Source organism: Tiliqua scincoides, chromosome 2 (assembly GCF_035046505.1).
Source record: "Tiliqua scincoides isolate rTilSci1 chromosome 2, rTilSci1.hap2, whole genome shotgun sequence".
Taxonomy (NCBI): domain Eukaryota; kingdom Metazoa; phylum Chordata; class Lepidosauria; order Squamata; family Scincidae; genus Tiliqua; species Tiliqua scincoides.
In genome coordinates this window covers 94823225-94848765 of record NC_089822.1, presented here as the reverse complement: position 1 = coordinate 94848765, position 25541 = coordinate 94823225, and the positions used below count along the sequence as shown (strand labels likewise).

At 44.2% G+C, this 25541-nt stretch overlaps 1 protein-coding gene across 5 annotated transcripts in view; it reads left to right on the top strand.

Annotated features, from left to right (window-relative positions):
* TRABD2A (TraB domain containing 2A) overlaps positions 1-25541 on the top strand; it is a 77262-nt gene that overhangs the window by 4152 nt on the left and 47569 nt on the right. For all 5 annotated transcript variants that reach the window (XR_010793842.1, XM_066616717.1, XM_066616716.1 and 2 more), the window contains exon 2: positions 14593-15153. Coding sequence is in view for 4 of the 5 variants with exons in the window: in XM_066616717.1 (XP_066472814.1) it covers positions 14593-15153 (561 nt within the window). In the remaining variant the exon portion in view is untranslated. The remainder of the gene's footprint in view (positions 1-14592; positions 15154-25541) is intronic.

Below are 25541 nucleotides of genomic sequence, written 5' to 3'. Positions count from 1 at the left end.
TAGGTCAGTGGAGCTGCCAGTTGAAAAAGTTTGGAAACCACTGAAATACTGTGTAACTCCAACCTAAAAAAAATATTTTCTAATATTTTGTAGGCACTGTGTTTGAATCTGTATGATCACCCTGGTCATTGCTTAGCAGTAGTACATAAAAGATGGCAGAGTGCTTGCATGTGTTCATTCATACACAGACACACGCATACACATACATACATACATACGCACCAGGGATGTGTGATGGGTGGTGCGGCACAGCCTTCCAGCCGGAGTCGTTTGAAAAGCTCCACTGCTGTGTAAGGTGCCCAGGCACTCACAATCCATGTGCTCTGCCATGTCCTGCCCCTCTGCCCTCCTGCTCTGCGAATGGGTTGAGAGTGTTTGGATGCCTCACATGGCAGCGGTGCTTTTCGAAGGACTCTGGCAAAAGGCTCTGCCTCACCTGCCGCACATCTCTGATATGCATATGAAGAATCCCTGTTGTACAGGACCACCAGTGTGCTCAAATGTATATAGCAAGAGTGCATATTATTGACAATCTCTTAACATATATTTGTTAATAAGAGAGCCCAACTATGCACTTTTGTGCATGATCATAAGTGTCTTGCAGAACTAAGCCAAAGTCCAGTATTCATGGCAAGAATCTTTAACAACCAAAAGGCATTCCTCCAGTGATTCACATAGTCTACCTACAAAGCACTTTAATGTGTTTTCATGGCAAGGAAAAGGAGCTATGAGCTGAGAAGTCATGTTTGCATTTTTCTTCAGCAGTGAAACCCCACGATTAACCCCCCTTGCTTTTCTGTTACAGCTTCCGTCTCCCCCCCCCCCACACACACACACATCTGCTAGATAATTACATTGGTCTACCTTACAGGCTGTTTGTAAGGACTGCAACAAGATAACATGCAAGAAGTATTTAGAACACAAAAGCATTGTAGGTATTCTAAATGAATTAAACAGCTTTTCCGTGTATTAAGCATGGGGTTCTAGAACCCTATTTTGCTTACTCACCCTTTGCGAAGAGAGGTGAAGCTTTGAACACAGTTGTTATTGGGTAAATGCTGGGTGCCTTTGCAAGCTGTGGGTAAATGTGTGTTATTGGGTAAATGCTGGGACTCTACTTTGCAAGCTGTGATGTCACAACTGTTAGAGAAGCCAAACTTTTGATACAAACTGTTGGAATTGAAAGAGTCCAATACCAGTTTTGCAATGCAATTCAGTGCATGCTTAGTTGGAAGTAAATCCAACTGAGTTCAGTGGGGCTTACTCTCTAGTTGAGGACTGTGTCCCCTACCAGTCCATAACATGCAACTGTACCAATGGAGCAGGTACTGCATGCTATGGTTAGCAGTTTTTTTTTACCAGTAGCCTGCCTGGTCACCTATGGGTCTCCACAAACCTCTGCCTGCGCTAAGTCCGAAGAGAGGTGAGGGGGATGTTAGGCAGTGAAAAAAGGGATAGCATGCTAGTGCAAACTGCTGCAGCCAGGATCCACACTGCCTGGCCCCTGAATTGTCCCCTGCATTCCCCCCTCCCCACCCTGAATCTCTTCTCAACCCCCTCCCCCAATATGTCTGACCTATCTGTTCCAGTGCAGGGCCTGATCAGTTCTGGTGTGAATGTGGGACCTCTGGATGTTTGTCCTGTAACATGCAGTTTGTGATACCGCAGTGCCACTCACAGCGGCAGAACGGGAGTTCCGTTGCTGTAAATAGCCCATAGGATTAGTCTTTCCCATCAAAATGAATAGGATTTAAAAGTGCATCACTTTGGCTAGGTTAAGCCCTGAATTGTATGTCCTTGCTGTAGTGAATTGCTCAATTTCATAGTCCTAGGTTTTATAGTTTGGAAACCAAGTTAACGTATCCTTTCCCTATGTACTTGCAAGATGATATTTGGTGGGGGCGGGGGCGCTGATGATGATGAATTCTTATGTGTGTGTTTGGGTTTTAGCAATAGGACTTGATTTGAAAGGGGAAAATGTATACACCTGAAACATTGACAATAAATGGCTTAATAGTGTTTAACTTTGACTGGGATTGTGCCCAAAGGTTGTGGGTAATAACTTTTGATGTGATTTACAGTGAGAGAAGAAAGGTCAGGTTCATTCTCAAGCCCTTTAAATAGTTGTGGTGGAGGCAGAAAACATGTCAATTGACCAGTCAAATGTTGGCCAAACATTTAAAAAATTAATTTATTGCAAGGAATAGAGGTAACTCTACTAAGATTCCTGACTCCAGTTCCTCCCAGAAACTTTATGAAGTACCCTGGCAGAGCCTATGGAGCGCTACACAGCAAATACATTTGACTTAGTGGAACTCCTAGGTTTGTGAGCTTTTGAACTTGCCCCATAGCTGTGCCTTTAAAAGCCACTTGATTTGGAGTAGTTAGCTGGTGGTTTTTTTTCTTTATCCTGAGATCCTCTCCTGCCACCTACAGCATATTTAAAAGTAGCCTATGTCACTTTTTTTTCTGGCCAACCTTAGGCTCCCCTAGAGAGTTGTAACCTGTACCTCTGTGATGACTGCTTGTGTGTGTGTGCTTTCTCCTGAATCTTATACTGGTACAGTACTGTATTCAGAGATGCCTGCAGTTACAGCATGTGGCCAGTAGGAGCATCTAGGTCTTGTGACTCAACCAAGTTAGCAGAATAAGGCAATTCTGGAGGTGTCTGCTCTGAAAGGAAGGAAGTGTATGTGTGACCACGACTTATGTATGGCTGGATGAGCAGTTGGTTCTTCCTTTTGCTGTTGTTGGCTAGTGATCCCATGGTATAATAAAACAAAAAGTTGGTGCTTAACACAAGGACATTCTTGGCTTGTAGAACATCTAATTGCAGTTGAATAGTGGGCTATCATTTGGTCACCTGGTCAGTGTCCAAGCCCTAGTTCTCCTTAGCTATTTGTGCTGGGTTCTGTGGCACAATCTTCCAGAACTGTTCTGCATAGTGGGCAATTAGTACTTAAGTACAGGTGTTTAAATATCAAAACATGTGCCACCAGTTGTGAATGGTGTCTGTGTTGAACTGATTCTGCATAGGTGTCCTGAATATGCTAGTGAGGGGCGGGTGATTCTGTGTTAATGATGGGGAAACCTAATTATTTAAATGTGCCCTTTGCTGTTCACAGTGGATTATGCTACTCAAGTGTGTTGCCATTTAAGTGTATATTTTTTGCCAAAGTTCAAATGTAAAGTGTGAATCTATGGATCAGTAAGATGGCACTGTCTACTGGATAGCAGTTTGCTCAGGCTTATTTTTCTAGAGTAGAAATTGTGACATGTGTTAAAATGAATGGTTGGTGAGGCACTTGCTGTGTGTGGTGCAGTGCTGCAAGACATTCTGGGGGCTACCTGGTTTCAGAGTGGCTGTGGAATCACAGTGGATGATTCCACAGTGGATGATTCCACAGTGGCTGCCACAGGTCTAGTCTCTCCCTGTATAGTAACAAGCACATGCCTGTTACTATACAGGAAGATTCTAGGCCTGTGGCAGATGAGAGCTCAGCCTCCCCTGCAATCGCACAGCCACTCCAAAACTGGATGGAGTGTGTGTGCAGTGTGATCCCCTGTGATTGCTCATGCACGCCATCCAGTTTCTGAGTGGTTGCGCAATCTCAGCGTAGTTTGAGCTCTCATTTGCACAGCTCTAGACTAGCTGCAGTAAGAGTTCCAGCCTCCCCTGTGATTGCTCAGACCCTCAGAAAGTGGGTGGAGTGCATGGACAATCATAGGGGAAGCTGAGGCTGTTTTCCTTGGAGTATGACGGGAGGCTCAGCCCCTACTGAATGCATGTTCCCTGGTAGAAATGCACTTGGCTGTCTGGCTTACCTTGGTATCTTTTCTGGTATGTGCAAGGACATTACTTAAAATGAAAACAGAAACTTGCTCAGAGCATACACCCTCCCATCCCCTCTTTTTTGATCAAACCGACCCATTGGTGTACAAAAGTATCTAGAAATGGTGTTGTGTGAATGCTTCTTATGTAGCAGCTTGGTCTGTAACAAGAAAGCAGCCCCTGAGTTCTTTTTTCATTGGTTGAAGAAGACATCCCTGTACCCCTCTGTTCTACCCTGTATATGACTTGCCAGGGTAGCATCAAGTATCAGACAGTGACTGAGGGCACAGGCCCATCAAAGGCCCCTCCCAGCCAAACTGACCCATAAGCCCCTGTACTGGCTGCAGTGGCAGCATCCAGTATGCCCTCAGGGCTTGGTCATCATTATGGGCCCAGTGCAGGACATAGCACTAGGGCTCTTGGTAACTTGGTACCAGTCTCTGCTTGAATGCTGTCTGGTATTATGGGCATGTCTTATTCAGATGTTTCAAGCATTCTACTTCAGAATGTCTAGTTTCAGTCTTTCCCAGTAGTGAGTGTTGGCCTGGACTGTGTGTGACCTTTCATTCTGTTGTGCAAGCATCTGCTAGGTTTATACTTGTGTGAGTGTGAGTCTGTTCTTGAGTTATGGGAACAGTGTTATTTTCTTTCCCCCATACTTGGTTTTTACTTGGTTCCAGCAATTATTAAATCCAAGAAATCATGTGGAGAGCACCATTAGAACAGTTATGCCCCACACCACTGTTGTCCTGAGCGGTGCAGAAGTAATCACAAGGGATCCGCAACCAACATTGTTTCTGCAGTTTCAGAGCTTGCCATGAATGAATGAATGAATGAATGAGTGGAAACCAAGGTTCTTTATAATCTAACCAAATAGTACAGCAGATTATGGTATACATATTTGTTGCATTGTCGCTCTAATGTCCCCTGTTGCATTATAACAGTTTTCAGACAGCCTTTGAAGAGAAAAGTAATGGCAGATTGCAAGGTGTGTTCTGTTCAATATGGCAGCAAATCCAGACCATCTGCAGGAACACATCAATGCTCCTCAGGTATTTCTGTCAATCCCCAACGCAGGATATGCTATTCAGCAGATGCAGTAGGAAGTATATCATTTTGGAATGGAATGTTACTTCCTGTTTTGGGACTATAAATACTACTTTCTCCTTCTCTGGGAAAAATCTGATAGTGGCAGTGAACCTTTGGGCTGTTCAGGAGGGGAAAAAAAGCTTGGATCTGAAATTTGTATCTATTTTTAATGTCTTAAAAATAAAACTTACTGGAGAGCTAGCCAAAATACCTTTCCCCCAAAGGAATTGGCACCTCTCTGCTGCCAAAGGCCACAGTCCCTTTAGAAGACTCTGTGCAAGCCCAGCTGAATTGAGGGGAGAATGGTACATGGCTTGTTCCATTTAATATGAATGGAGCTTGTGCAGGATAATTTCTCAGTGGGTTGTGTCCAAATTCATCCTCCAGGCAGAGTATCTGAGGCTCTTAGAAATAGGCTATGTCAGAATGCCAAATGCAAGGGAGGGCAGCAGGATGAGGTCTCTTGTTATCTGGTGTGCTCCCTGGGGCATTTGGTGGGCCGCTGTGAGATCCAGGAAGCTGGACTAGATGGGCCTATGGCCTGATCCAGTGGGGCTGTTCTTATGTTAAGAAGGCTCAAGGATCTTGCTTGGCATTTACAATTTTTCAGTGTTTTCTGTGAATGTTATGTGATGTTTGGCTTGAATCTACAATTTTTGGAGGTTTCTTAGTCTAGAAAAAAGGCACCTTGGTAGGGAAAATGATAGGAGGCTATAAGAATTTTGCATGGGGTGGAGAAACTGGTTGGAGCCAAGCCCCCCCCCCAATACTAGAATCATCGGGGTCATTCAGTGAAACTGACTAGCAGGAGATTCAGAATGAATAAAAGTCTTTCTTTATGCAGGAATTGGTTGCTATAAGACAGAGCTATTCAAACTAGGGTGTCACGATGCCCCAGCCTGACAGCCCTGGCCTCTTTCCCCTTAAGGGGCGGAGGCAGGGGGAAGAGAGGGCTGCAGGGACTAGGATGTACTCACCAGTCCCTGCAGCAGCCTGTCAGGGAGCCCTGCGTGAGCATCTGTAAGGCTCCCCAGGCTTCTAAAAGTGAAAGCGGAGCAATCATGCTCCACGTCCGGTTTTGTGGAAGTGGGGTGTGATCGCCCCACTTTCACTTTTGGAACATGGCTTTTGGAACACCTCCGACAGGCTGCTGCAGAGACTGGTGAGTACATCCCAGTCCCTGCAGCCCCCCTTAGTGATGTGATCCTGGGGATTGTGTTGTTGCTTTGCCCCCGCCCCTGATGCCTCCCTGATGCCTGCAGGGACAACTGCAGTCCTCAAACTCCCTGAGAGTTTGAAAACAGCAGCTATAAGATGTAGTGACCACTACCAGCTTAGCTAGTTTTACAAGGTGATTAGACAAAGCCATGAAGGAGAACCTGCTACTTCCAGGCAGCAGCATAGCTGGGAGGGGGAACAGTAAGTACTGTACTGCTGGTGCCATAACATGCCATGTAAGTGGCCCCTTCCACTTGCCATTCTGGACAGTGATAGTAGTGCAAAGGAGATGCTGTTTGGTTTGGGGAGCACCTGCATGTTGCTGTTGCTGCCTGGAATTACCCAAGGAGGAGTGGGAGGGACCACTTACTCTATGCATTGTGGTGCTTGTAGTACTTCCTGTTTTGCTCCCCCAGCTACACTACTGCTTCCAGATTCAGGGGCATCACACCTCTCAATATGAAGTGTTGGGGATAAGCAATATTGAGGGGGCTTACTTTCATGTCCTGCTGGGGGACTTTTCAAAGGCATCTTTCTGACCACTCAGGGTGGACAGGACAGGATGCTGGACTAAATAGTCTTATCCAGGAAGGCTCTGTTACATGTTAGGTGATAAATAGGTTGTCTGTCACTGAGCTGCAGATGAGTTGAAGTATTCTCTAACCAAATAACTAAGATTCAGTAAACTCAAACAGACCTTTTTTAGCATATAATACAGATACAACAGCAGCAGCAGATATGGACCTAAGGTAATTAATATTAATAGAAAGGCTATATGATGATCACAGAGGTTCAGAATATTTACCTCATAAAGATCTACTTTCAGTTAGGTGTTAACTCTTACTTCTTTTTGCCACCATTTGCTGTAAATAAACCACCGCCCTCTCGGTTACATTGCTGGAAACATCACTCAACAAATGCTGTATTTTAACATCATTGAGATATTCCGTCTTGTCTGCTAGAATCGGGTTTAAGTATTTGGCTCTGATTAAGTATTTGGATATATATATTCTCATATTTAGAGCATTGCAGTAGCATACGTTGGTGAGTTTCAATGAAGCCCTGATTACAGGAGCAGCATCTAGCGCAGGGGTCGGCAACCTTAAACACTCAAAGAGCCATTTGGACCCATTTTCTGGAGGGGAAAAAACCTCAGGAGCCACAAAATCCTTTTGACATCTAAAATGAAGATAATACTGCATATATAGTTTTTTTCACCTTTATGCTCTTATAGGTCCCATTTTTATAATGTAGCCCCCTCTTGTAGCTTTTAGTTAGTTTTGTCATACATTCTTGTCCTGTGTTTTCAGATGCCTGGTCCTCTATGGTGTTTTGCCTGATTCCAAGACCATTCTCTGCCTGGAGAATTAGGTCCACTTTAAGCAAATTAGCTCCCCTTCTTTCCCCCAACAAATGACCCTGGTTCTGCCCTGCAGTCCTGCTGGACTCCACCTCCATGGTAGCTCACCTGTTCAACCTGCAGAGGTCCTCTCTCCTGCCAGCAGCCTCCCACCACTACAGCAGACCCTGGGTGTTCAGCAGGTCTTGGGCACAGCAGCCACACACCAAACTCCAGTGTCTCTAGCAGTACATTAGTCACAAAGTCAGTCAGAGTATCCAGGGCAGAGTCCAAAGTCAATAAGCCAAGTCACAGTCCAAGATCAGATTCCAAAGTAAGTCAGTCAAATCAGTCAGAGTATCCAAATCAATAAGCCAAGCCAAGCCCAGTTGGTCAGGTCTCCTCTTCTCTCCCCAACCTGCACTCCTTCTACAACCCACACCCCCTTCCTCAGGTGCATGTTATATCCCTGAGGGCCCTATTGCCTTCAAGTGGCTGCAGCTGTGCAGCACACTCTGCTGGATGCCCAGGCCTTACCCTTAAAGGGGCCACTGCTGACACCACATCTGCCTCCTCACCAGATCTTCCAGGATTCTAATACATATGGCGGTTATGACATCTGCTTATCTTACATGGATACTAAAGAACTCCCCCCACCTTCCAGAGGCACCCTGCTGGAAGGAAAAAAGGACACAGACTCCAGAGAAGAAGCCAGAGCTGGGGGGGGGGAAGGGGGGGAACCACAGGCCAGCTTCTGCCCTGCCCTGCCCTGCCCTGCCCTGCCCGCCTTCCCACCCCCCTGCCTGCCTCCCTCACTCAGGCTGCAGCCCTCTCCACACTATCCTGGGAGTAAGCCCCATTGGCTACAATGGGACTTCTGAGCAGACAAGTTGGTTGGAGCTCTCAGGCTGCAGTCCTCTCCACACTTTCCTAGGAGGAAGCCTCACTAACTAGAGGCTTGTGGAGTAGACCTGCATAGGAGGGGGCTGAGACTGCAGCCCTCCACACCTTCCTGGGAGGAAGCCCCACTGACTACAGCGGGGCTTACTTGTGAGTAGACCTGCACAGGAGGAGGCTGAGGATACAGCCCTTCACACCTTCCTGGGAGCAGCCCAGGGACTACATCAGGGCTTACTCTGGAACAGACATGCGTGGGCTCCCACTCACCCATCCTTGCGCTTTCCCTTGAGCAGGCTTCAAGGCTGCCATCCCAGGCACCCTTTCCTGGGAGTAAGCTTCATCCTCTGTAATGGGGCTTTCAACTGAGTAGACACGCTTAGGAGCAGGTGCCAAGGCTGCCATCCCAGGCACCCTTTCCTGGGAGTAAGCTTCATCCTCTGTAATGGGGCTTTCAACTGAGTAGACACGCTTAGGAGCAGGCGCCAAGGCTGCCATCCCAGGCACCCTTTCCTGGAGTAAGCTTCATCCGATGTAATGGGGCTTACAACTGAGTAGACACGCATAGGAGCATGCTCCACGGTTGCAATCCCAGGCACCCTTTCCTGGGAGCAAGCTTCATCCACTATAATGGGGCTTACTACTGAGTAGTAGACACACAGAATGTCTCCTCTGCTGTGGAGGAAAAGCCTCTCCTTGCACTGAGGGGACCTGCTCAGGGAAAGGCGGGCTGCAAGGGCTCGCAATGGCTGAGGAGGAGGGCGGCTCAGGATTGGCTGGTGGTCAGCCAGTGAAGGGCCCTGAGCCATTCCAACAGAAAAAGCCAGGAGCCTGCTGGATGCTGATTGGCTGAGCCTGCTGGAGAGTTGGGGAAGGGAAAAACAGGGAGCTTAAGCCTGCAGAGCTGGCAAAATTGAAAAGGGAAACCAATGCCGGGCAGGTGGGGGTGAAGGGAGAGGAGGGCAGTGAGCTCAGGGGGTGGAGGGAAGCAGCCTGCCCTCCCAACACAGGTGCCTCCTGTTAACCCCTTTGCCACTTTCACCGGGAGGAGCCGCAGCAGACAGCTGAAAGAGCCGCATGCAGCTCTAGAGCCACATGTTGCCGACCCCTGATCTAGCGGAATAAGGCCTCCCGCTAAATCTACCAGGCAGGATTACTGATGGTAAAACATTAAATCTAGCGAGTGAAAAAACACGACGTTCCTCAGAACTAGTTAGGAACTAGAACTATGCAGCCATCTTTCCAGGTTTCACCGCCACCATCAGATTCAAGGAGGAGCAAACCTTACTTGCCATAGAGTATAGATTTTGATTTTCTATATCTAAAAATCGTTGCTTGATCTTCTGGAATGCTTCTATTTGGGATAGCAAGCACAAGGAATCTAAATCTATACCCTTGGTTCTGATCTTGTGTTCCACAATAGTCAGCCACTTCGGAGCACTGCTTTCTAGAAGCATTTGATGGAGAAGGCTCTGTGGATCCAAACAATAATGTACTCAGAGCCAATACTTAACTGTCCTCAGCCATGCTTTCATTTCAATTAACATTTGTCCAGTTTCCAGACAGATTGCAGCGTACGGAACACAGGAAAACCCAATATTTTCCTGAGGAATTTAGCTTGTACTCTCTCCAGTAAATGATTAACAGATTGAAATAGGAATGCCAAATAATAATTGGGAAACCACCTTGGCATTAAATATCCTTACTGCCGCAGGGACAAAACAATTGCCCTGGTTATAATAAAAGTTTGTGATAGAATGAGCAGTAAAGTTGGCTAAATTGATTGCTCTGTCACGTTGAGTAGTCCATTCAGTGTTATGCTGGAGATGGACACCCAAATACTTGAAGTTCTTAACTTGTTCTATTTTCCCCCCCTTAATTATCCAATTCTGAGGCTTCCATGTTTTAGAGAATACTAAAATTTTTGATTTTTCAAAGTTCAGTTTCAATTTATTAATAGCCAAATACTCAAGAGTTCTATTCAGTGCTTGTCTTAGCCCAATATGGGAGTGAGAAAGCAGTACTGCATCATCAGCATACAAAAATATTGGTATACATGAAGACCCTAATTTGGGATAATGTCCCTCAATTTGGCTTAAAAAAGGAGCAAGATTCTTTAAGAAAAGAGTAAACAAAGATGGAGCCAGGATGCATCCTTGCTTAACACCTATATCAGTTGGTATTTTGGTAGTCAGTTCACCAGATGATGTACATCTAATTTGGCAGTTTGTCCCAGTATACAAATTCCTTATGAAGCATAATAGCCTTGTATCAGTGTTCATTTTAATTAATTTCTTCCAAAGTAGATTCCTACCAATGGAGTCAAAAGCCCCTTTAAGGTCCAAGAATGCTGAATATAATTTCCGATTTGGCTTAGTAGTATTTTTCTTCATCATGTGAACTGACACTAAACAGTGATCTATGATAGACGCTCCCTGGCAGAAACCAATTTGTTCTGGTCCTAAAATCTTCTGCTCCTCCATCCAAACAGTAAGTTTGGACAGAAGGTGTTTCGCGTATTGAGAGAAGACTTATTGGTTGGTAATTTGCTGTATTTGATTGGTCTCCTTTTTTATGTATTTGGAACCACCAGTGCATTCTTCCAATCTTCTGGAATTAGGCCTGTCTTGCAATTATTGTAAACAAATAACTAAGACTAAAGGTGTTAAAATATTTGGGAGAACTCAAAAGACTTGCCATGGTTTAACTAGCACAACAAGTCCATAAAATTAGTAGCCCACAAACATTTGGTGAACCTGCTCACCTGTCTCTGTATTACAGCCCAAGCATATCCACACTTTCGTGGGAGTAAGCCCCATTGACTCTAATGAGTAGTGATGACCTGAAACATAGGAAGCTTTCCTTTGTTGTTTGAAAGTGATAATTAAATGGTATAGGCAAGTGCCTGTTTACAAGCCTGTGCTAACTGGTTGACTAGATGCACTTCTTATAATAGTTTTTAGAAGATGATCTGGGGTGCAATGGATAGAGGCGTGGTTCTTAAACTTTTAGGACCAGGACCCACTTTTGAGAATCTGTCAGGACTCACCTGACAGAGTGATATCACCTGATATCACCTGAAGTGATATCACCTGACAGAGTGATATCACCTGAAGTGATATCATGACTGGAAGTGACATCATCAAGCAGGAAACTTTTTAACAATCCTATGCTGCAATCCTACCCACACTTTCCCAGAAGTCTCATTTGCTATCATTGCTAAAAGCGTATACATAATAGCCTGTTAAAAATACAGATCTGTAACATTTCCTTAAATGCAGTCACATACCATGGTAGCATCAAGTCTAATATATTGAAATGAATGTGAATGTACATGAAATTGGCTCGTAACCCACCTAGTGGGTCCTGACCCACAGCTTGAGAAACACTAGGTTAGAACATGGTTTTGCATACAGAAGATCTCAGCTTGATCCTGTGTCCTCCCTAGAGAACAATTTTTGTCTAAAAACCTGGAGAGTCACTGCCAATCTGTGCTGACTGGACAGATCTAGATGGACAGTGGTCTGATTCAGCAGCTTCCTAGGAACAGTCAGAGAGAAGAAGGGATCTTATTGTAAAGTTTATATCACCAAAACGCACTTAAGAGAAGCAACTGCTTAAATTGGAGTTAGCTTTGATACCTGATGTGTTTTGGTTATAACCTGCCCTCTACTGGTCTATGCTCTATAGTGCTTCCTTCACACCTGAAGGCCAGGAGACTTGGTTCCCTCTCTCTTCCTTGTGCCTCAGTCAGGTATAGGGTGAGGGAAGGGAACATACTGCACCTGCTTCCTCTTTTTCCCCTCAGGCATGGCTTCTCTGGGCCTCTGCCTCTCTCTTTAGAGGCTTCTGCAGAATCATACATCCTCTTCTCATCAATGATCTATGAAATTATGATCCAGTGGAGAAGGGAAGGGGCCCAAAAGAAATCTTGTGCCCCCAAGAGGAGCTCAAAAGAAAGCTTGTACCCCCTGATAAAATTCCTCTCAGAGGCCCTGCCTGTCCATATACCAAGGATCACTGCTTGCCATTACACACTCCTGAGGGGTTGTATCTGTCTTCAATATCTAAAGGGACCATACAAGTTGATGGTCTCCATGAGAATCAAAGCTGTGTTTGTCTAGAAACATGATCCTGTTCTGGAAACAACCTGCTGCGTGCTGTGGAACTCCATGGTGTAGAGCAAATCTCTCTGTGTTACCTCACAGCCACTTGTTCCTGTGTTGGTAGAATTTATCCTTGGTGGAGTTATTCTTGAGTACTCTTGGATAGTTTAAAGCAGGGGTGCTCAATAGGTGGATCGCGATCTACCGGTAGATCGTGAGGCAAAATGAGTAGATCGCGGAGTGCTGACCCCCCCTTTCAGGTGCCTCTGGGAGGAAACACCGGGAGTAAGGCCCATTGTACTCAATGGGGCTTACTCCCAGGTAAGTGTGGCTAGGATTGCAGCCTCACAGCCTAATCCTAGGCATGTCTACTCAGGAGTAAGTCCTGTTATACTCAGTGGGGCTCAAGGTACACCAACATACATTGTACACATAAATGTTATATGTTATGATGGCGTGAACATTGTAAAAAAAACTCTGGTAGATCTCCGGGCCTTGCTGGGTTTCAAAGTAGCTCTCGAGCCAAAAAAGTGTGAGCACCCCTGGTTTAAAGCTTTGCCCATAGAACAGGGTATAAGTTCTCAGCTTGGCATTGATTCTGCTCCTTGGAAACTAGCCGTGTTTTGTGATATGGGGTTGAACACTCTTCTGTGGGGAGGGGGGAGCAGCACATTTTGGTGAGGTAAGCTGACCCCCCCTTCTTTGCTTAAATCTTCCATGTAGGGAGTCTTGACAGCTACCACCGATGCCCTGCATGCAACATTCATACAAAATGCATGCCTTTGTCCCATCATGGGGCCTTCGCTACACTAGATTTGAAAACGGAGAAGGGGTTAATGAAATTCTGAGTGGGCCAGGGGGCAATACCTTTTCTTTCTGGGATGCATTTTAGATAGACTTGGATCCTTATGTGTACTCTTTGTCACATAAAGATCAGGCTTGTTTAAAACAAAGGAGTGTTGACCTCCCAACCCTCTTCATGCCTGTGGCGGCTTTCAGGACTCTTTGTTTGCTTTTAAGTGGGATAGGTGACACTTCTCCCTCCTCTCTGGATTTCCAGTTATCTTCATTCATCTTATCTCCACACAAGAGGGTTTTTTTAAAAGTAGCTTTGCCTTTCTATTTATCCTTGTTCGGCTAGTTTCTATGTGAGATTTAAATAGCGAATAAGTTTTACAATTTTTAGAAAAGTGAAATGAAGAATGTTTGAGGTATCACACTTTTTCTTACTTGTTTACAAAAGCACTTACAGGAGGCACTAATACCGAACGTTAAGCTACTATTCTTGCTTTAAAAAAGAAAAATAGGAGTGGATAGTTGGCTTTTATAAATTTTGTTATTATGGGAATTATTTACATACTGCTCTCCATCAACAAAAGTTTCCAAAGTGGTTTACATATCAAAGGGATAGAAAGATGGTTCCTTTGTTGCAAAGGGGCTCACGTTCTAAAAAGAAACTTGTGGAGGACACCAGCAAAGACCTCTGGGTGGGATGCTGTGCTGGGATGATTAGGGATAGTTGCACTCACCCTGCTTAGAAGTGAGCCATCACTTTAAAAGGCACATTTTTGTCTACGTCGGGTATCTTTAAATCATCAAAAGAACAAACATATAGCAGAAATGCATGTCTCTCCCATTCGATATGTATACCTTGCATGTTCCAGTAAATTTAGTCAGTTTTTTTCTCTAGCTCATGTAAGGTCTATCCTTCTGCTTACCTTGGCTGCTGTCTCTGTGTTTTGTAGGTTGTGAGCCCGTTGGGACAGAGAGCCATCTTTTCATTTATTTTGCTGTAGAAATCACTAGTGTGTACTCTATAAATATTTTTATTAATGCTGGTAGTTATGCAGTCTTCAGAATCTGTATAGCCATGTGACCGTTGAGGAAACAATTGCTAATTTTTTCAAAGTGTCTGATCCTTGCTGCTTTTAAATGTTGTAAGACTAAATTTAATACAAATTAATATGATTTGTCTCTGGTGGAGAAAGGGTTTGTAATTGCAGATGGGCTGCTCAACAGCTAATCTTCTCCACCCAGTTACTGTTTTTGATCCTCTGTGTTATCTCAGCATAGCTCTGTTTATTTTCACTACTGTGTTTCCTTCCCTTCAGCAAAGTGAGCTGAACTCCTTCCTGTGGACTATAAAAAGGGACCCACCTTCGTACTTTTTTGGCACCATTCATGTCCCATATACTCGAGTTTGGGATTTTATCCCTGAAAATTCCAAGAAAGCCTTCCAGCAGAGCCATATTGTCTACTTTGAGCTGGACCTCACTGATCCCTACACAATCTCTGCTTTAACCAGTTGCCAGCTCCTGCCACAGGGTGAGAACCTTCAAGATGTGCTCCCCAGGGACATCTACCGCCGATTGAAACGCCACTTGGAATACGTCAAGCTTATGATGCCTTCCTGGATGACTCCAGATCAGCGGGGCAAAGGGCTGTATGCGGACTATCTCTTCAATGCTATTGCAGGCAACTGGGAGAGAAAAAGACCAGTGTGGGTCATGCTTATGGTGAATTCTCTGACAGAGGTGGACATCAAATCACGTGGTGTACCTGTCTTGGATCTATACCTTGCCCAGGAAGCTGAACGTCTCCGAAAACGGACTGGGGCAGTGGAAAAAGTAGAAGAACAGTGCCATCCATTGAACGGCTTGAATTTCTCTCAGGTAAGAAACCAGAAGCAATCTATGTGAGACATGTCTGATGTATGTCAGCGCATACCAGATTCTCAGTTGACAAGCCATTTGCTCCTCCAGTGGCAGGCAGGCAGGCAAGTGTCACAAAAATGGGAAAATGTTTGGGGCAGCTTCTTCTGGCTGAACTTTGGGCGGTACTTTGGAAAGGTTGAGGACATCCCTTCTAATGTTGTGAAAGAAGCAAATGTAGACCAGCAGTCCTTCCGGCCTTCAGGAGGTTTCTGAGACCATCAGCAGTGAAAAGATGATATAAAAAATGTTGAATCTCTTTTTATATGTGCTCTTTTTTTATAAATAGCATTGTTTTTGAAACATTTTCAGCACCTGCTCAAGCATGTCTGCTTTCTGATATTGCATATGACTTGTCAAATATTTTGCTTTCCTGCTAGATAGTATTTGCCACGTACAACTTGTTTGAAACCTGAACGGACCATTTCGACAAGCGTTTACTAACTCCGATAACAACATGATGTGAATTTACTTAAGTAGCTCCTCTTTCAAGATAGCAGACCATGAAATCGCATCCCAGAATGCGATGGAGGACAGAGCTATGCCACCAGTTGAAACCCGAATAACAGCACAATTTTATACATGTTTGTTCAGAATTAAGTCCCATTGTATTCAGTGGGGTGTGCTGCTTAATAAGTGTATTTAGGGTTGCAGCCTTTAACCAGTTTAGCTGTTATGCCTTCCCACAAAAATCTTTTGGGAATTGTAGTTTTGTGTAGGTGCAGATAAAACTTGTGCTTTGTTATCCACTGGGGTTCGGTTCTGCTCATGAGTATTCTGGCTTGTGCTTAGCACCTTCTAAGTACTCTTCTTCCTATCAGTCTTGCCTGCAAAAAAAACTGTATGCAGCAACCCACCCTGGATAGCTTTTGAAGCTGTTGGGGATGTTGTTGTGAGCTCTGGTGTGCATGTGAAAGCATTTGGGCACAGATACAGACATCTCTGGATCCCAGTTAATCCTCTCGCCCAAAGTAACAGAAGCTACTATCCTCTTAGTGCCATCTTTCCTTGAACCCTGATTCCCAACCACCTCGCCCCCCCCCCCCAGTAGTAGAACTCCTGCTGTAGGTTGGTAATAAAAAAATTTGGAGCCTTGTATGGTGTTTAAAAGGCTGGCTGTAGTGGTGGAAATGTGCACTCTGCTGGAGAGAGAGTGTATCCTTTGAGGGAGGAGGAAACTGAAATGTGCTCAGCTATTGGCAGGGCCTAGTGAACAGAAAGGAGGCAGGGACTTTGAAAAGGGGGCTCCATGTGGTCCTCTGGGAGGGCATTTGCCTTTTACAGACATGCAAACACACAAATCAAAGAGACCATTACTAATGCATTAAAGACCTGCAAGGCATAAAGGTGGTGGTGGTGAAGGTGGTAGGATCTGGGTTGTATATTGTAGCCCTGTCATGAGCCCTACCCAACGTATGATCATCATAGCCGTACAACAAGGTACACACATCTTTGGTGAGAGCACTTAGCAGTTGATGATGATGTGGGGAGATGTGGACATTAATAGGACTGTGCCTTGCTATTTGAATGCTGGCAGTACTTGCCTTCTCCCCATCCTCTTAATGGGAACCCAACTTGAAGGGAAAATACTTGTATACCTTCCAGTGAAAAGGTTACAAATGCACTTGAATTGCCTTTTAAATAAAATGATCCCATTGAGTTCAGTGGACAGGAAATGTGTGCTTCTATCTTCTCCGCTGAAATCAGTGTAACTTATAAGTAGCTTTGGCTGAAGTGTGTGTGTGTGAATAACTTTTTTCAGATTGATCTCTAAATTACTGTTTTCATATCTTTTTAAAAATCTGCTAAAAATTAAGGAAAGTTAATGGTGAAATCTAGTATCTGTGTGTGAGTGAGAGACAGACAGACATGGGGCCTAAAGGTCAGGAATCAGTATTAAATGCAGGTGTTCTTTATCCACTGTCTATGAAGGTTTTCAAACATTTGCTTCTTATTTTCAAGTGGTGAATTAAATTCTGGAAAGGTTGATTCTGTTTCATAGGTGACTTTCTTGGTTGCAATATAACTAATACACCCCAGACTGCTTGTATTATTCCTATTGAAATTTAAACATTATCAAGCAGTCAAGGAATGATTGTTCTTGGGGCTTCCCCACCACAAGTATTTTCTGGCAAGGAGCTACTTCTTTTAACTCTACCCACTGTACTCCAGTAGCAGTTGACCAGTATTGTGCTACAAACTGCAGGAGTGCAGAAAGATTGCAGAATGTGATATTGGATGCAGATTTCAACATCTGGAGAATCTCAGCTTTCTGTTTTTAAAAAGCAGCAAGTTTCTAGCGTTCATGATTGAGAAGATAATTGAAATCTCAAAAGCTGCAGGCTCAATATGGTAATTTCCACTAGTTACAGCAGTGATTGTAAACTTTCTCATCTCATGGCGCAAGGAGAAGGTGCTAAAATTGTCAAGGCACACCATCGGTTTTTGCCCAATTGGCAAGGCACACCACGCTGCCAACCAGGGGCTCACATCTCCCAATAGCCCTACTACTAAATGACCCTCTCCCAAACTCCCACAGCACACCTGCAGACCATTTGCAGCACGGTGGTTGACAATCGCTGGGTTAGAGAGTGAGGTTTCAGTGCCCTGCTCAGCTTGTTCTCCTACACAGAACTAGCAAAATCTGAATAAATTCCATAAAACAGCAAAGTAGAAAAATGCAAAACCAATTATGCAAATGCACTTTATTTAAATAATGTATACCCGTTATAAAAATTTCCTGAGGGGTAGCCATATTGGTCAGGGGCAGTAACAACAACCAACAGATTTGTGGCACCTAAGCCATTTTTGTTTCATATTCGCAACAGCGGCCAAATGTGTACACCTGGGCAAAAATGGGTTGAAGACTAACAGATTTATTTTGGTGTATACTGTCATGGACTATAGTCCATCTGATCAGGTAGAATAATAGTACAGGTTGCAGAATTAAACTTTCATGTTGCAGGTTTTAGAATGTGGACAGAATTTTGTTTGATACAGCGCACATATAGCCCCTATCATAGTCCAGGTCTGATGGAGCTTCTATAAAATTCACCCCATGCGGGGAGGTGGCCTTCTCATTCTGAATTTTTGCCACATCACTGTGTTGACAAGAACACCAGATGTTGGGTATGGACTATGAGTTCCAGTACCCCCAATTTTAACACAAGAAGAAGTGCGTAGGTCCAGTTTAAAATAGATCTGATTTCATGGTTTGTAGTACTTTGCTGCAAGTCTTGCTAAGGCATTGAAACAGTAGGCTGCCTATATTAGAGCAATGGTTTTCCACCTTTCTAGCCCTTCAGAGAATCTTTTCCATGGTGATTTGTCCACAGCTAAGGAAACCCCTACATGTCTCCTTTGGGAGGTTTTCCTGTCAAGGGTTTCTGGACTGTGTTCTGGAGCAGCATTTTTCAAAAATCTACCCCTAGGAGTTCTGGGGCTCCATGAGCACACCATAAGTGGCTGCTGTTTGCAACTTCTCTGTTTGCTCATCTTCCTCCCCCCCACCTCCCCTTTTCCTGGCTCACCTTCCTCATTCTCCTCCTGTTCTGACACTTTGCTGGTATGCAATGTTGGGCTTTGTGCTGTACCACTTGGTGCTTGGGGGGGCTCACCAAAACTCCTTTTAGGAGTGTAAAGGGCTTTGGAGACCAAAAAGTTTGAGAACCGATGTTTGAATGTAAGGTCAATTCATGTGAGGTGTGGCCAGGTCTGATGGGCTCATTGCTGCCTCATGTGACTTGGGAGTGCACTCTAAAAGGCACCTAGCACTACCCACTGACTATGTGCTGATGGGGAAAAAAAAATCAGTAGTGGGACAAGCTGCCTTAAAGAGTAACTGCTTTATCTGAGGAACCCCGGGATTTCCCACAATCCAGTTTGAATGAGAGCCTTATCGTGTGAATTGTACTGTCAGTGACTCTTCTTGCAGTGGTTAAGTTTCCGGTGCCTGACTGACAGCCCTTTTGGCATTCAGAGGATCTAGGTGCTCCCATTGTTTGGAATGGCAGCTAAAGATTGTGAAGCTAATCTCTACCATAACAAGGTCTGAATATTACTTTGATGAGCAGACAGTAGCTGCAGCAATTGGCTGCAATTATGTCATTTTTTGGCTTTGTGCAAGGAAGTCATTCAAACATCTACCCTGTGGTTTAAGGCTGCTTTTTTCCCCTCAACTCTCTGTGCTCTGTGAACACCAGAGGGCACCACTGAAATGGGGTCTACAATCCTGAGAACAGTCACTTTGCCAACTCAACATCCTGCTTTTAGTAGAGTCTGGGTACAAGGCTGATTCACAGGTATGCAAGTTGTTTTATGTCTCTGCCCTTGATTACTGTACATGATGCTTGGTAGCTGAATATGTGAATAAAGTAATTGAAAAAGCATTGTATTTGAGGTGATAGGAAGTTTCATTTTATGGCGCTACACCAGGTTCATTGCTTGATGCTGCAGCAAATCATGTGATGTTGAACTTAGTACCAAGATCCTTGGAGGCAAAGTTGCATAAATAAAAGTTAAAAACTCTTTTTAGATTGGCCCTGCACAACTTTGGGGATGTCTTAAGTGGAATGTTAAGATGTCTCTAAAAATGATGTGGTAGCCAGGGCTTATTTGCAATTCTAAGATAAAATCATTGTATTATAGTTATGGCTGATTTTACTAAACAATCAACTACTTGCGCATACGTTTTCCACCCATGCTGTTTGTTTTAAGGCAGGGCAGAAGCTGATACATGCAAGCTCCCCATGTATTGACCTTCGAATAGACTGAAGTTGTATAATGCTCTGATTCTGGTTTGGGCCAGTGAACCTATGAAGCTATTTTCATGCTAACCATAAGTGGTTTTTCTGAGAAGGCTTCTGGGAAACTTCGATAACTATGAAAATGCTCAAAGTAATGGCAGAAGAAGGGGTGGAGCGGTTTGGATATTCTTCTTTTTCACATTTTTATACTACCCCTCCTCCAAGGAGCACAGGGTGGTATATTTAGTTCCTCCCCTCCTGTGGTCCTTAGAACAACCCTGTGAGGTAGGTGAGATTGAGAGATAGTGACTGACTCAAGGTTACCCAGGAAGTTGCATAGGTGAGTGAGGATTTGAACCTGGATACGGAAATATACCCTGAAAATGCTGGTGGAGATGGGAAGAACCACAAATAGACATTTATTCGCTTTTCAGCCGCATTTTCAGCTCCTGATATGCAAACAGTCTATCAAAAATTATACACTGGTAAAAATTGCCATTCTCTGCAACTCTATCCCCTACTTTGCCTCGCTAGGTAGCAGTAGTGCAATTTGCAAGTGGCATGACATGATGGCATTCAACATGAAACCAGGCAGAGCATTTTGCCTCTCTGTTTGGTATCTCTTCTGATATCTACCAGCTACTAGCCCATGGAGTCACGCCCTTCTGGACTCTTCCAGAGCATGAACCTATGCAGGAAAGGGATTTCCACAGAGGTTAGGCCAACATATAATTTTCATGACCTCTTATGAAGTTAATTTTCATTTATAGTGTTCATTAATTTGTCTAGGTGACATTTATGTTGTTGACCTTCACACCATTACTTTGCCATGGTCTCCACAGATTCTTTCTGTCTAATACTGCTTCGCTCTGATTGGTTTCAATATTTTTGCCTTATCATATACCTTCTGATCATATGATGCTGCTTTATAATGTCAGAACATCAGTCCATCCTGCTCGGTATTGTTTATAGAATACTGGCTGGTGATTTTCAGACAGGGAACTTTCCTAGCCCTAACTGGAGAGGCCGGGGATTGAACATGGGATTCTCTGCATGCAAACAATGTGCTCATGGCTCTGATGGAGCTTTCCCCACTCCATAAAGTGGGTTGAGCTAGTGTTCAAGCTTCAGTAAAGAACTGTGTTTCTAAAAATATATCAAATTGCACTGCGATAGCTCCATGCTTAAAAGAGAGACCCATTGAAATTGGTTTTGCACCTCCTCCTCCTCCTCCTCCTCCGCCTCCTCCTCCTTATTATTATTATTATTATTATTATTATTATTATTATTATACAGGTATTTATATACCGCCTTTCTTGGTCTTTATTCAAGACTTTATTCAAGGGGTTTACATAGGCAGGCTTATTTAAATCCCCATAGGGATTTTTACAATTGCAAGAAGGTTCTATCTTTCAAGAACCACAACATTCAGATGTTTCATTCTGATCTGGTTTCACATTCTGGCCTCCATCCTTCCACGTTTAGAGCAGATGGGGTTTGGAGATTGAGCTGGTATTCAGACTTCAGACATAGAAGGTCAGCCAAGCTGGGTCCTGGACAAGGGCCCCATACCAATTGGAGTACTGGTAGTCCAGTCAGGGCCTCTGAGAGGAATTCTATCAGGGGTTACAAAGCTTCTTTTGGGCCCCTTTGCAAAGGGGAACGGGTGAAACAGAGCAGGGGAGGGTGGTGATGGGCGAGCAGAATAGGGGCCGGGAGGGGGAAGCAGGGTGAGGGGAGGGTAGAGACAACTGGAAAAAGTCTTTTGGAGCCCAGGTCTACCCACCAAGTGGCATTAGTAGTGTTCCAGCATTCCCAGTCATGGTAATGTCCCCAGCATTCTGTACGGGCAACATGTCTGAGTAGATAGGAAAATGTCAGATTCCAGGAAATTTCTGGGCCCCCTACTTAGGCTCTTGAGCCCCCCTTTTGACCCTGGCCCTGGGTACAAATTCCCCCCCCCCCGATCCTAGGCCTTGAGTCTGATGCACATGAATCAGCAGTGGAAGGCACTATGGGGGTCCAGCACAGGGGTTTATCCCAGGCGTCTGACAATCTGGTGCCAGCACGGTTGTATTGGATGCCTGGAAAAATCCAGTCCAGTCAATTAAACCTTGAGACATTCAAATTAAACTTGGTTACAAGTGTTCAGGACACTGATTTAAAATATCTACCCATTGTCTAACAATCCAGTCCTGACCCGTGATCGGACCTCTCTGCCAGTGACTTGGATCTTGAACTAGGAGCATCATAGGTAGAGACTGCAGTTTAGCCTATGGAGTTACTTTGGGCTGTCAGAGCAACACTGAATGAGCGACACTGGCCCTACATTTGTAGGCTGTATCATAGCTCTCCATTGGCCAGGCCCATTATATGTACCAGGTACCTGGCTTTTATATTATCGTATAAAATCTGCCATAAACTGTAACTTCTTTAGTTCTGATTTTATTCTCAGCTCTGTTTGGGAAAGTTAAAATACTTTTTAACTTTTTTTCCAGTTGTAGAACTGGGGCATAAGAGAGACATTTAGATCTGGATCAGTAGTCTGTGAACTGACCTAAGATTTGTACTGGAAAGTGCACCTTCTTGAATGCACTCAGTCACCGTCTCCCTGTCTTTGCACTTGGTTTATTATTACCCTTGCTGAGTGTGTGAAGGTCAAATGTGAACAGCCAAGTATTTGGGGGAGGAGAAGGGGTGTGTGTTGTTTTTTATAGTTGACAATGCATTTGGAAGCCAGAGGTGATCTGCTCCCACTTAAATCCAATCCAGTCAATTAAAGTTGAGTGCGTAACAATGTTTAGGTTAGAGATTTATTGTAATCTCAGCCCTGTCATATAATAGTGTTAGGGAAAATTTATGTAGCCGGCCTTGTAAATTCTCAGAGTCTTGTTACTCTGCTATAACAGGATTAACTGGATTGCTACATGTGGGCAGATCTTGGATTATCTCTTAGTTGAAGGTGAACTACTTCAGGCGTTAGCTTTTGCACAATATCTATTAAAAGGAGTTAAGAAAACATCCATTGTGGAACCAAGGTTTTAAAGGGTAATAATACAGCTTGTTGAAAATTAATCTAGTCCATTTGTTTTTAGAGCTGATTATCTGCAGAATTTGTTTCTCCTCCCATGAATGCAGACCGTTTTTAAATAAGAGTTTAAATAGCATTAATTATTTAAATATAAGGTGCTGTCTTTGTACTGGGTCAAACCAGAGTTGTATCTAGTCCGGTTCCACAACATTTCCATGATAAGTTGACACTGATTGAAATAGTCATCCTTTCTCCCCAGGAGATTCTGGAAATTGTAGTTCTATAAGAGGATGAGATGTCTAACCCATCACTAAAATACATTTCCCAAAATTCTTACCTGGAGAACTATGACATCCTGGTATCTCTGGTGAGGGTGGGAAAAAGACCTTGCCTAAAACTGTTTGGCCACTGCCATTTAATGCAATATTAAATGGACCAAGGGTCTAATTTCAGTATAAAGAAGTTGCGTATGTACTATTTGTGAGGGCTTCTGGAATGAACTCTAGTTATGTTACTGGTAGTAAGAAACACACATCTTTCAGCCTACTTCTTGAAGCAGTGGTTCCCAAACTATGTCCGTGGTGCCCTCGGGGGCACTGTGGGATGTACCCAGTGGTCTCTTCTGCCCAGTTTTCCCAGACACTGCCACCTTGGATTGCATGAGATCTCATGTGATTCTCACAAGTTCCAAGATGGTGATGCCTGGAAGAGCCAGGGAGAAGAAGCCACTGTGAAAGAAGGGCGCTATGACTATGGTAAGTTTGGGAACTGCTGTCCTAAGGGAATAACTGTGGTTCACGACAAGAGGAATCGTCATTTGGTATCATCACCAAGTTATGAAACTTTATGCCAGATAAAGCTGAGATGACCTGCATTCATTAAGGGCTTTTGCATTGCCAGAAATGTCAAAATGCGGATGCGCAAGTGCATTATTGCCCGAGTTTGGTTTGGTTTGGTTCTCCCTTTCAAGCCTTCCATATGCTACAAATGACTAATGTATGTTTGGGCAGGCAGGCTATACAAATAAGTTGTGTACTAGTAACTTTTAAAATCTTATTGCAAGGCTGCTGTCAAAGGCAAGCCAAAGTATACTGGTGTATGAAGTTAGGTGCAAAATCCTACCTCCTACTACCCTACTCTTTCCCCCCCTTTACCTGATGGTAGCCATGGCAATGTTTTGTACCCTGCAAGCATGTGGGCAATTAACCACTCCTATTTGTTTTCCATGCTGAATTTCAAAAGGCAGAGAGGGAGTGATAGAGGAAGTGGAGAAAAGGAGAGTGCTGGGCTAGAGCGTCTCTCTTCTCAGCAATAGTGGCACCAGAATAATGGGACTACAGTAACAATCTGATGAGCTTGGGAAGGGGAGCAGACCCCCCCCCCATAGCTTTTCAATACAAACTGCTTCAGATGGCTGCTTGGATGGGCTAATTCTGGCCACTCTGTGCCTTTCTGACTCTTCTGAAATGATCCCATTTAGATTCAGCTTTTGTTCTCTTGCTCTTGTGCAGTATTTCTCCCAGGTCTCAAACCTGTTTCATTTGCTAGCAGCCAATGAAATCAATTTTTATTTTTCCAGCAGATATTGTATCGGAGCAACATTTTAAAATTTTCATTTGCCTATTTGCATAACAAACTTAAGAGCTGAAAGTCACTCATGGCATTCAAAGCTCTTTAAAGGAGAAGTCTAGACCAGGGGTGCTCAATAGGTGGATTGCGATCTACCGGTAGATCGTGAGGCAAAATGAGTAGATCGCAGAGTGCCGACCCCCCCCTTCAGGTGCCTCTGGGAGGAAACGCCAGGAATAAGGCCCACTGTATTCAATGGAGCTTACTCCCAGATAAGTGTGGCTAGGATTGCAGCCTCACAGCCTAATCCTAGGCATGTCTACTCAGGAGTAAGTCCTGTTATACTCAGTGGGGCTCAAGGTACACCAACATACATTGTACACATAAATGTTATATGTTATGATGGCGCGAACATTGTAAAAAAAATGTAGATCTCCGGGCCTTGCTGGGTTTCAAAGTAGCTCTCGAGCCAAAAAAGTGTGAGCACCCCTGGTCTAGACAGTAGCGTCATAACTGGCTAATCTCCTTAAAAGTTGGTGCTGGTAGAGCTGTGAGACATGAAGCACTTGCATGATTCTTGTTGGTTCCACAAACCTAGCCTTCGGAGTGCATTATGGGCAGGCGAAATTAGCTTGAAAAACATACCGTAGTTGCGGTCTTTGACTTCTGTGCCTTTAAATGTGGCTGATGAGGAAGTTTCCCCTTGGTTTGAGCAGGCGGTGAACCAGTGGTAGCACAGCAGCAGGTCAATGCCGCCTCCAAAGGCAGTTTCTAATGCTGCAAAGATTTCAGAACCATTAGGATCCTTTAAAGGGCTGCTTTGAGCATGTCGGGGAGCTTGTCAGTTTGGATTAGTAAAGACATGCCATCTGCACAGTGGCCCATAGTTCCTGCTAGCTGGAGTGTAATGTTTTCATAACTTCCAGTAATTATGAGCTTGCTCGGGGCTCCTTGATAAAGGCACTCTTGTCTCCCTCAGTTTGCCATTGGTCATGGCGTGTGAT